The 12506-nt window shown below is 42.4% G+C and overlaps 2 protein-coding genes across 2 annotated transcripts in view; both read right to left on the minus strand.

The window, feature by feature from the left end:
• Positions 1-12506, minus strand: part of SNCAIP (synuclein alpha interacting protein) — a 163537-nt gene that overhangs the window by 92712 nt on the left and 58319 nt on the right. The gene's annotated exons all lie outside the window — the stretch shown is intronic.
• LOC128051184 (uncharacterized) lies at positions 433-1404 on the minus strand. Its single transcript, XM_052643685.1, has one exon. The coding sequence runs from the start codon at positions 1402-1404 to the stop codon at positions 433-435; it is 972 nt and encodes a 323-aa protein (XP_052499645.1).

Genomic DNA, 12506 nt, shown 5'->3' on the forward strand with positions numbered 1-12506 from the left:
ACAGAATCTGCTTCTAGATATGTCATAGCATGTCAAGAAAAAACACAAGATGAAAACAGAAGATTACTGTTAAGTACCTTTAAAGGAATTCAGCTAGGCAGTGTAATCCTCAGTTTTTACAATATGCTGCTTTTTAACATAGTATCTTAAACAGAGTAAATACTTAACACATTGTTTGTTGAGTTCACTTCCAGACTATGATCATTGCTGGGTCCTACACTAAAAACTGTGGTATTGTCTGAAATCACGAATGTTGAGATGACTATTTTTCTTCAACTTATAATAACTCCAGGTTCAAATATCTTCTTCTTGCACTGTTTCCCTCAGAAGTCTTTTTTTGAGGAGAAGTCCTTCTTTCAGAAATTATCTGTTGATGAGTGTTGTGGAAGTTTGGCCTGACTCCCCAAAGTTAAAACAGAGGTTTTTTTGCCATTAAGCATATGGAGAGAGAATAACATTTGCAGGCTGTGGTGTGGGCTTTTTCTCTTTGGCATCACAGAAGGACACCAACTTCATTCTGTAGTTCACCAGCATAAGCAGGAAAGGACTGAGCGCAGAGAAGCCTGAAGAGAGGGCTGTGAGAACAGCTGGAAAAAAGACACAGGCTGCCAAGCCTTTCAAGAAATAGACTAAGATAAAATGAGAAATCCAAAGTGGAGTGATCAGCCACATTAATAAAATACTAAACTTGGCCCCTCTAAGGATTTCAATTTCTGAATCATCATCTCCAATCCAGATGTCACCATATGCCATCTTCTTTCTCTCTGAAAGCAGAAAAGACATCCAGAAACAGACAAAGACTAAGGTGGCTAAAGGAAGAACATCAATCAGAACCAAAAACACTTCCCCATAGAAAAACTCTACTTGCTTGTTTCCAAAGTCAGTAAGGCAATCCACGTGAATCCTGCTTGTTGACAAAGGGTCTGTATCATTTTCTGCATTCAGGTATTCTGATTTTCTAGTATAGAGTAAAACTGGGAGGTATACTGCCATGCCTGTCACCCAAAGTGCAGAAACCACCTTTAAGGAATGCTTCTGATGGTCCGGGTTTGGAGGCTCACTCGAGGGGTGGACAGTCTGGTACAGCTTCTGGTGGTAGAGCAATGCAAAGTGTAACATGAACCAGATGGCCAGGGATGTCGTCAGGGCTCCCGTGAAACGCAGAACTTTGCAGCCAGCTGAATCCAACGTGCAACCAGAAGAATAAACAATTTTCATGACATTCACCACCAGGTTCTTAATGAGGTGGACAAATATAAGACTGAAAATCAGAAGAAAGGATGTCTCTAGACGCCCAGTCATACACTTCCTTGTAGAATAAAATAAACACAGGTTTCCAACAAAGCTTACAAGGATTAGAAGGATGCAAGTGATGATTTCAAGCACATCCACAGAGGACTTCATGGTAAATGGCGAGTCAGTGAGCTCAGATGGCTTCTTCTTCAGTTTGAGTCATAAGGCACTTGGAAAACTTTTAAGAAGCCTTTAGTAAGAAGACCTGGGTTTTTCTAAGCCACTATTTGACACACTCCTCAACTGGTGTCACTCTAATAGTTCAGAGGTGGTTTGTAACAGAATTATGTTTGTTCCAGTGCTGGGCCTCTGGCTTCTCAAGAGGATTGTGTTTTCTCATCTCTAGGGATTTAACTATAATGAGAAAGTTCTAGGTACCATCACTTAATTAAAAGTTCTCAGAAATGTATTTATAGCACTGTAATGCAATTTCCTAGACACAGTGTGATACAATTTTCAACAACCATGAGGGAGAGAAGAAAATGAACTGTGTGACAACAAAGGAAAGGTGGCCAGAGGTTGAAATGACCCTCTCCACTCAAAAAATATTAAAGAAGTGGGGGTGTTTGAGTAACAATGAAGGTTTCCAAATAACAAAATTATGTATTACTGATGACATTAATAACATGATAGAAATTTATGAAGTATAGCAGTTTTCTAATGTCTCTACCATTTTTGCAGAACAGGAATACTATTACCTGTTCTGATGATCTCTTGGGGGTTGTTAGGATTACAAAAGAGATGATAGAAAATACTTGTGAGGTCATAGGGAAGGGAATAAAGAAGACAGGGAGAGGGGGAGAAGGGAAGGGAAGGGAGAAGGGAAGGGAGGAAGGGAGACATCTTTACAAACATGGGCACTATGTCCAAGACCAAATCTTTAAACTACTGGTTAAAGAAATAATCTGATATTCAGAAGTCATTAGGGAGACCCACCACTCAGCCCTCCACCTCTGTACCCCAATTGAGCACAAGCAGCTAGGAAAAGATCTCTGCCCTCAGCATGACTACAGAGTACAGAGCAAGGACAGAAAAACAGCACTGAAACATGCTGCTCAAGTAATCACTTTCTGGATGAATTCTGTTGGTCATTCCCAGGACAAACTATTTTCCCTCTATTCTATATGCTTGTAAATTTCATTTTCAATCATTCTATCTTGTACTGTCGCAACACACGCTTCCCTCTGGCCCAGCGGTGCTCTGGAGCCAGGTTGCACTGACTTGAGCAACTGTGCGCATGTCTTCCCAACTCTGCTCAGCGACTATGGAGCAGTCACTTGGAAGGTTGAAACTGGGTATCGTGAAAATATTTACACCATGGAAATCAGCAAATACTGCAACTCAGGGCTTTTGGTGGGGGAGGAATTGTTTTACTAGGACAATACTGGCCTGACCAAAAAATACAGAATAGAGTGATAAGATATGAGCTGGTATTTTACCTACAGAACGATAAGATCAGTATTAGCTATGTTTTTTCCAGTAGTCACATATGGATGTGAGAGTTGGACTGTAAAGAAAGCTGAGCACTGAAAAACAGATGCTTTTGAGCTGTGGTATTGGAGAAGATCCTTGGACTGCAAGGAGATCCAACCAGTCCATCCTAAAGGAGATCAGTCCTGGGTGTTCACTGGAAGGACTGATGCTGAAGCTGAAACTCTAATACTTTGGCCACCTGATGCGAAGAACTGACTCATTAGAAAAGACCTTGATGCTGGGAAAGATTGAAGGCAAGAGGAGAATGGGTTGACAGAGGATGAGATGGTTGGATGGCATCACTGATTCAATGGACCTGAGTTTGAGCAAGCTCCGGGAGTTGGTGAGGGACAGGGAAGCCTGGCGTGCTGCAGTCCATGGGGTTGCAAAGAGTCAAACACGACTGAGCGACTGAACTGAACTGAACCCTTTCAATAAGGGTATGTGTAAGTGGTTTATAGCAGTGTTAACAAGTAGGAAAGTTGGACCTTACAATTCCACCCAAGGGAGGTAAGCTTGGGGGCTGACACTTCCTATTAAACTCCTTATCCCCAGTTGGCTGTTAAGACAGGTAGCCAACTCAGAGTCCCCACACCACATTTTTCTTCCTTAAGAAACACCCATTACCTCAGTGTCAACTGCAGTCAAACAGGCACCTCTGAATTTATAAAAACACTAACAATAATACAGTAATAGCACAATAATATTGCTCATACTGGTTACCATTTATTTAACATAAATTTGGGCCAAACCCTGTTTTGGTGTTCTGCTTTATAAATGTGATCTCATTTAATCCTTAATATCATTCTTATTTCACTAATGAGAAAGTAAAAGACCAGAGAGGAAAGCAAATTGCTCAAAGCTGCTAAGGAATAGATACAGGAATCAAAGTCAGGTATGACTGATTCTGAAACCACTGGTTCTTCACCACCACCTCTCCACAGTGCTGTCAGAATGCGGGTTTTCTGTTGACAGTTCTTGCTAGTTTCCTAATCATTTATAATTGGTACACCCAACCTATAGAGCCCATAATATGCACCTCTTGGCAAGAGTTTTCTTGGGTTTATAATACACAAGTCATGTAGATTTTTTGGATAGCAGTCTTCTCCCTTCTCCTTCAATAATAATAACATACATTAAGGGCATTTACACTTTTGAATATCATAAAGATCTTTAAACATTCTGTACACCAGTTCAAGATGCCTTACATGAAAGAGAAAAGGGTTGATACCAGCAGAAGCGAGGCCCCCATTCCTGACCATATTTAAGCAGAGACACAATGACCACCTGGAGTGAGCCTGTAGATTCTTGAAAAACAACCCGAAATAGCAGACAACATACAGCCACCTTAAGATTTAATTTTGCGATAGGGAATTAAGAAATTGTCTATGTGATGCTATTTTTCAAATATGCTGACATAGTAACAATTTATGGCAAATACTCTTAGAGCCGAGGGCTAAGGGTAAAAATGTTTTTTAAACCCCCTTCTCTAAAGGCTTACATAAACATTTGTTTTTCAAAGGATTAGCAAACATGTAATATGTTCCTTGGCAGCACAGCAAAAGTGTAAAATATAAATGTCATTTTTTCCCTTCAAGGTTATTTATATATCTTGATGGGTGTCTATTAAAAATAGCACACATTAAAATAAAAGGGGAGTAAAACTGATTTTTGTGAATGTTGTCTTGACTGATGGATAACGCTTTTGTTAACCATGGCACAGTATGGCTAAGGAGGCACCTCTGTAAGACTGCCTCACTTGTCTACCGAGAACTACTGTGTGTCCAGGTCAGCAATGGACTCCAATGGTGATGCACAGAAATGGAGGCCACTGTCCCTGCCTTCAAGAAATGTGCGGTCTAGTCGTAAGAACACACTGAAGTTTAAGGCTATGTTAATATATATTATTTATATAACATGTATGGGGCCTCCCAGGTGGTGCTAGTGATAAAGAACCCACCTGCCTGCCAGAGCAGAAGACATTAGAGATGTGGGTTCGATCCCGCAGTTGGGCAGATTTCCTGGAAGAAGGCATGGCAACCCACTCCAGTATTATTGCCCGGAGAATCCCGTGGACAGAGGAGCCTGGTGGGCAACAGCCCGTGGGGTCGCAAAGAACTGGATACAACCGAAGCGAATCAGCACACACACACTCAAACCTATTATATATATACATACACACGTATATATCATTTAAGATAAATTTAAATAGATTATTTACTAATAACAAATAAATCATGAATAATACAATGTGATGAACTGTGTGGTCATGAGCACAAGAATAAAACACTCGAGAGAACAGAAGACTCCCTGTGGCCAGATCCATTTTTAATCTCCAGTTCACAGGAAAGGAAACTGAAGCATGGAGACCCAGCAGGAAGAGGTGGCACAGAACCTCAGACCTTTTGCTTTCAACAGATCTTTTTGAAAGAGAAACGGAAGGGGGAAAGCAAAGCTGACTGACTTGTGAAGCAGAGGTGTTAAGAAACCTGGGTGCCAACCCCAAGACTCCCCTGGAACTGCAGTGATGAGCCGCTGACGGCAGAAAGCCCCTTTCTGAGAGGCAGGAATAGGGCCTAGAGCAGGGGGGTCCAGGAGGCCCACCTATTATCCTCCTCCTCCAAGGACTGCATCCTCCCTTAAGGAAGGTAACTGTCCTGTGTACATTTCAAGGAGGAAAGGAAAAAAAAACAAAAACCGGTTTCCTTTGGAAACTAAACACTGGCTCTGCCAATCCAACTTCACTGAGGTCATTTGAGAACTGAGAAGTTCAAAGGTTCTCTACAGCTTCGATTTACTTTGGCATAAGATTTAACAGAAAAAGAACTAAAGGAGAATTTATATGGCCCAGGCTGTTTTCCAAATCGCAAACTGCTAAAGTTATTTAGAATTTACTTTAACTTGCAATCACATGTAAAGTGGCTCAGATGTAAATGCTTTCCGTGTGGCTTAAGGCAATCTAGGTTTCCTCAAACGCACATGTGTGATTCTAATAGTAAAGATCTGGATTCGAAATCTCAGAGTATTTACTTTGGGTTCCTCATGATTAGAGGCTGCTGTTAACTTTGTGCAGTGTCGGGTGGGAGTAGAAGAAATAAAACACGCTGCCTTCATTTGGGCATTAAGTTCTCACAGTAGCGCTAAGATAAACAAATCTTGCAGACTGAGGGAAGGGCATTTACTTCTTTAAATTGAGTATGTAATACAAATCAATGTCTTTTAAGAAGAGATGCCTGAAACTTGATTCTAAGTCTGGATCTACAGGAGGGCACTGATTTCTTGTGATGATCAGTATAGCATGTATGGGGGAAGGGCACACAGAACCTTCTGGAGGGTGGCGCTACTCTCGCCAAGCAGGATAATTCACTAAGTCACAGAAAGATGCTGCTTGAAGCTGTCTGTGGCCAGGAACAAATTGATATTTGCATTTTTATATAGAACAAAATGGAGGAAATTACCAAATCCTTTATCTCGTAATCAATGGCTGCCTGTAGGTTGTTTCAATTCTCTCCAAGGCAGTGATTTTGTGATTGGCCTGGGTAAGACTGAAAACACCCTAGCTCCAAATTGGAAGTGACTGGAGAGCAACTTCAGGCTGGCTGGGGCCAGAGCAATTAAATGGTAATTGCCTTTTAGATATACTAATGTTGCTAATTATATTAGTGTGCTAAGTGCTGGGAAATGCGGGTAAGAGCTCCAGGCCACTCTGGTGGGGAAAGGGAGCTCAGATTGATTAAGCCTGGCACTGAGCTGGGCCCTCTGCATATGTTCTCTCCTCAAATCCTCTCAGTAACTGAAAAGGAATTGCTAGCTTCAATAGAGCTGAGGAACTTGCCTGCTTGGTTTCAGTCATCCCTGACTGAATCATGAGTCTCACCAGGGTTATGGGGCCCCACAGAACAGGGGTGGGCAGGGCCTTGAGTGGGAAGGGGGACACATACTGGATTCAAAGCTGAAAGAAAAGTGGTAGCAGAGAAAGCTGAGAGAATTGGAGAACCAGGGCGTGAAGAAACAGTCTGCTGGAATGAGGACCATGGTGAGGGTCTTTCCTAGAAAGGGCCCAGGATGGGGAAACTTTGTGGGCAGAAGCTGGGGGAGCCTCTCTATCAGAACATAGGAGGCTAGGAGCTGCCATTGCTGAGAAGAGTGGCCCCCATGTCTGAGGCTGAAAGGCCTGCAGGAGCTGGAAGTAAAGTGGAGCAGGCAGTACCTACACAGGACTTCTCTCTCTGGGGCAGCCTGTGAGAATGGCCAAGTCTGTCTGCGGGAATCCGAACATGTCCCTAGGGACCTACACATGACACTCTCTAGGCCAGCCTCTGAGAATGGCAGTCTGTCTCTAGGAATCCGAAGCTATAAGTAAGACCTGGGTTAAATCATGAACAGATTGTGAAAGGTTTGTCAGGTCACATCTGTTCTTAGCCTCAGATTCCTAATAAAGGTTTCCCAGAGACAATGAAAGTTGCTCAGTTGTGTCCAACTCTGCGACCCCATGGACTATATAGTCCATGGAATTCTCCAGGCCAGAATACTGGGGTGGGTAGCCCGGAGAATCCCATGGATAGAGGAGCCTGGCAGGCTACAGTCCATGGGGTCACAAAGAGCTGGACACAAGTGAATGACTTTCACTAACACTTATATATTGGGCTTCCCTGGTGGCTCAGCTGGCAAAGAATTTGTCTGCAATGCAGGAGACTTGGGTTCAATCCCTGGGTTGGGAAGATCCCCTGGAGAAGGGAATGGCTACCCACTCCAGTACTCTTGCCTGGAGAATTCCATGGACTGTACAGTCCATGGGGTTGCAAAGAGTCAGACATGACTGAGCGATTTTCACTTTCTTTTAGAGACAATGAAATATATATAGTTCTATGTGTATGTATATAAGTGTGTGTATAAACAAGCATACCCATATGTTTGTATGCATATGAGGTGTGTGTATGGTGTGTGTAATAAGGTTAGCATAGGTCAAATGAAATCATGAACCCAGTCTGAAGGCTACAAAGTCTTGTGTAACTGCCAGTTTTTGCGAGTGCTTATTTCCTAAAATCATAAGACAGTCATAGGGGTGCTTTCAACTTGTAAGTGGAAGGTGCTACATGGCTCTTTGCCAAAAGCTGGAATGCCAAATGCACTGTCTCTGCAGCCTGAGCTCAGTTCCTTGGCAGGCAGTTGTGGAAAACTACCCCCACCTTCTCCTGGCTTGACTCCAGCCCTAAGTCCCTTGGGCTACATCTCTACTCTATTGTTTAAGGGTTAAACCCATCACTCTTGTCTTCTTGCACCTGACTACACACATCCTCAAGTCTCACCAATCCAACAAATATAACCCATCCCAGGGACTTTCCTGGTGGTCCAGTGGCTAAGACGCTGTGGTCCCGATGCAAGGGACCCAGGTTCAATCCCTGGTCAGGGAACTAGATCCCGCATACTGCAACTAAGAGTTCACAACTACAATTAAGAGTTCACAACTGCAACTAAGATGGAAGATCTCCTGTGTTGCAACTAAGACCCAGCGCAGCCAAATAAGTAATAATAAAAAACCCCATCCCAGCTTTGGATTCCATCCCATCTCTTCTCTCCTTTCATCTGAACATCTCAAGAGGGGCATCTGCATTCATGTATCTTTTTACTTCTTAACCCACCACAACTTTCTACTTCTTCTAAGGTCAGCTTCTACACTAAATCCAGTAACACCTGGACTTGTCTGATATTCTTCCTCCTTTTCCCTTAAGGGTCTAATAAAAAATTAGGTCAAAGGTCTTGGTCCACTGTTGCTATACACCAAAAACTAACACAACATTGTGAATCAACTATACTTCAATTAAAAAAAAAAAGTCTCACAACTATGTCAAATATCTGAACAAGAAGAAGTTGAACACAGATGCTTATTTTTTTAGATGAATTAAATGTGGTGGGTTGCTTTAGGACATTTTTCAGCTTCAAATCATTTAAAATCAATTAAGAGATGCACTACATGTCGTCAGCAGTTTCCTGCACCATCCTAGGCGCTATGGCAAATAGGGATTATGTTTTCTTTCTTCCTTTTCCCCTTTGTACTTAAGTCATGTTGGATCCTCAGTTTAAACACTCAGGCTTACTTCTAGTTCCACATTCATTTCCCCTTTTCCTGGGCCTGACTCTTCCAGGTGAGGTAATGGGAGCAAATTTCAACCATCGGGGCCCTGGTCAGTGTCAGCCTCCTTCCACAGAGTCTCCCAGGGAAGGAACTCCGTCACTTGCACACCAAGTCCCTTCTGGGAAGCAATGACAACTGGTAGAACAGGCTACACAGCATGGATATGTGACTTCTTGAACTGATGGCAGAAGTGCAACAAAGTTAGGGAGACAAACAAGAGAAGTCATGGTACCTAGAAATGCAATGTTTCACACATAGCTTCTTTTCCTTTCAACCATATAGTTCATCTGTGACTCAAACCCTTATCAAACTTTCCAAACTCCATCCTCCAAGGTGAAGATCGTTGGAGCACAAGTTGCTACATTATTCAACTCATGTGCCTGCGTTTGTTATCATTATATCATTGTGGCGGAAGGGGGGTGGGGTGGAGCACTCCCAAGGCTTCTGAGTGTGGTTCTCGCCCAGTTCAGCCTCAGCTGGGCTGCTGCTTCAGTCGTCAAGCCTTCAGTCATCAACACGTTCCTACGAGTTCTCTGACTTCACACATTCCATTTCTACTGATAAGCCTTGAAAGTTCCCTGCTCTAACACACTTCAGTTCTCGTCAGTCAACACTGCAGTTCCCTGCACATCTTTGAGCTTCACAGAGGACAAACCTGGCTCTCCACCATTTGCTCCATTCCTGGGGTCAAAAAATACCCCGATTTCTGAATTTCCAACATATCCCCTGTGGTGATTTATAGTGGTAGTCCTTGTACCTCAGAGGGCAATGACATTTATATTCACCTCACACTCTTGACAGATCTCTTCTCCATCATCCAACGATCACAGGCATGTAAGTGATAGAGACTTGAATCTTCATCTGTAAAACAGGAATTTGACCTCTGAGGGTTTAAAAATTTTTTTTTAAATTGAGGTATTGTTGACTTACAATGTTGTGTTAGTTTCAGGCATACAGGGCCTCCCTGGTGGCTCAGATGGTAAAGAATCTGCCTGCAATGCAGGATACCCAGGTTCGATCCCTGGGTTGGGAAGATCCCCTGGAGAAGGAAATGGCAACCCACTCCAGTATTCTGGCCTTGAAAATCCCATGGACTGAGGGGCCTAGTCCATAGGGTTGCAAAGAATCAGACATGACTGAGTGACTAACACACACCTAGCCCACATATAGCAAAGTGATTCAGTTATATATATATATATATAATATATATTATATATATATAAGTATCTGAATATATACACTTTTTTCAGATTCTTTTCCATTATAGGTCATTACAAGATATTGAATATAGTTCCCTATGCTATACAGTTCCTCTGCCTTTTCTAAAACCAGCTTGAAAACCAGAGATCAAATTGCCAACATCTGCTGGATCATGGAAAAAGCAAGACAGTTCCAGAAAAACATCTATTTCTGCTTTATTGACTATGCCAAAACCTTTGACTGTGTGGATCACAATAAACTGTGGAAAATTCTGAAAGAGATGGGAATACCAGACCACCTAACCTGCCTCTTCAGAAATCTGCATGCAGGTCAGGAAGCAGCAGTTAGAACTGGACATGGAACAACAGACTGGTTCCAAATAGGAAAAGGAGTACATCAAGGCTATATACTGTCACCCTGCTTATTTAGCTTCTATGCAGAGTACATGAGAAACGCTGGACTGGAAGAAACACAAGCTGGAATCAAGACTGCCGGGAGAAATGTCAATAACCTCAGATATGCAGATGACACCACCCTTATGGCAGAAAGTGAAGAGGAGCTGAAAAGCCTCTTTGATGAAAGTGAAAGAGGAGAGTGAAAAAGTTGGCTTAAAGCTCAACATTCAGAAAATGAAGATCATGGTATCTGGTCCCATCACTTCATGGGAAATAGATGGGGAAACAGTGGAAACAGTGTCAGACTTTATTTTTTGGGGCTCCCAAATCACTGCAGATGGTGACTGCAGCCATGAAATTAAAAGACGCTTACTCCTTGGAAGAAAAGTTATGACCAACCTAGATAGCATATTCAAAAGCAGAGACATTACTTTGCTGACTAAGGTCCGTCTAGTCAAGGATATGGTTTTTCCTGTGGTCATGTATGGATGTGAGAGTTGGACTATGAAGAAAGCTGAGCGCCGAAGAATTGATGCTTTTGACCTGTGGTGTTGGAGAAGACTCTTGAGAGTCCCTTGGACTGCAAGGAGACCCAACCAGTCCATTCTGAAAGAGATCAGCCCTGGGATTTTTTTGGAAGGACTGATGCTGAAGCTGAAACTCCAGTACTTTGGCCACCTCATGTGAAGAGTTGACTCATTGGAAAAGACTCTGATGCTGGGAGGGATTGGGGGCAGGAGGAGAAGGGGACGACCAAGGATGAGATGGCTGCATGGCATCATGGACTTGATGGATGTGAGTCTGAGTGCACTCCGGGAGTTGGTGATGGACAAGGAGGCCTAGTGTGCTGCGATTCATGGCGTCGCAGAGAGTCGGACACGACTGAGCGACTGAACTGAACTGAATGCTATACAGTAAGTCCTTGTTGTTTATCTGTTTTGTATATAGTAGTCCAACTCTTTGTAACCCCATGGACTGTAGCCTACCACGCTCCTCTGTCCATGGGATTTTCCAGGCGAGAGTACTGGAGTGGGTTGCTGTTTCCTTCCTCAAAGGATCTTCCCGACCCAGGGATCAAATCTGGGTCTCCCGCAGTGTAGGCAGATGCTTTACCATCTGAGCCACCAGGGAACCTGTATATAGTAGTGTGTATATGTTAATCCTAAATTCCTCATTTATCCTTTCCCCTTTCCCCTTTGGTATCTGTAAGTTTGTTTTTGAAATCTGTGAGTCTATTTCTGGTTTATAAATGAGTTCATTTGTATCATTTAAAGTCTGCCTGACTTACTTATCTTAGTATGACAATCTCTAGGTCTGTCCATGTTGCTGCAAATGGCATGATTTCATTCTTTTTGTGGCTGAGTAATAGTCAGATATATATATATATACACACCACATCTTCTTTATCCACTCATCTATTCATGGACATTTAGGTTACTTACATGTCTTGGCTATTGTAAACAATGCTGCTCTGAACACTGGGGTGCATGTATCTTTCACATTGGAGTTTTATCCAGACATATTCCCAGAAGTGAGATTGCTGGATCATATGGTAACTCTGAGGGTTTTGTAAAGAGTTAATAAGATCATAGAGGCAAAGTCCTCGGAACAGTGCTCAACAGATATTAGTTGTTATTGCTTTTATTATTATTTTCACTACAGATCTACTACAATATCCCCAGTGATAACAACAACAAAAAAAAACTACTCAGTGTATCAAGGTCAGTGATGATTAAAAAATCAAGATTCTGCAGCTGGAATTGAAAACATTCATACATTACCCTCCATTTTCCATTGTTTCCAAACTGTATCCATCCTCCAGTGCTAAAAAATTACAAGGGTCACCCTTTCAAAATCATTAACAGCCAGTCTTATAGAAGGTTAGAAGTTGACTGTGCTGACATAGGGCTGAGGAAACATGAAAGATCTTTCTCTCTTCTTCTATGTCTGGTCTGTCATTTGAAACTGATTATGTGGTAGTAGAAGATTAAATGATACTGATGGAAAAG

This window comes from Budorcas taxicolor, chromosome 7 (assembly GCF_023091745.1).
Source record: "Budorcas taxicolor isolate Tak-1 chromosome 7, Takin1.1, whole genome shotgun sequence".
In the NCBI taxonomy this organism is placed as follows: domain Eukaryota; kingdom Metazoa; phylum Chordata; class Mammalia; order Artiodactyla; family Bovidae; genus Budorcas; species Budorcas taxicolor.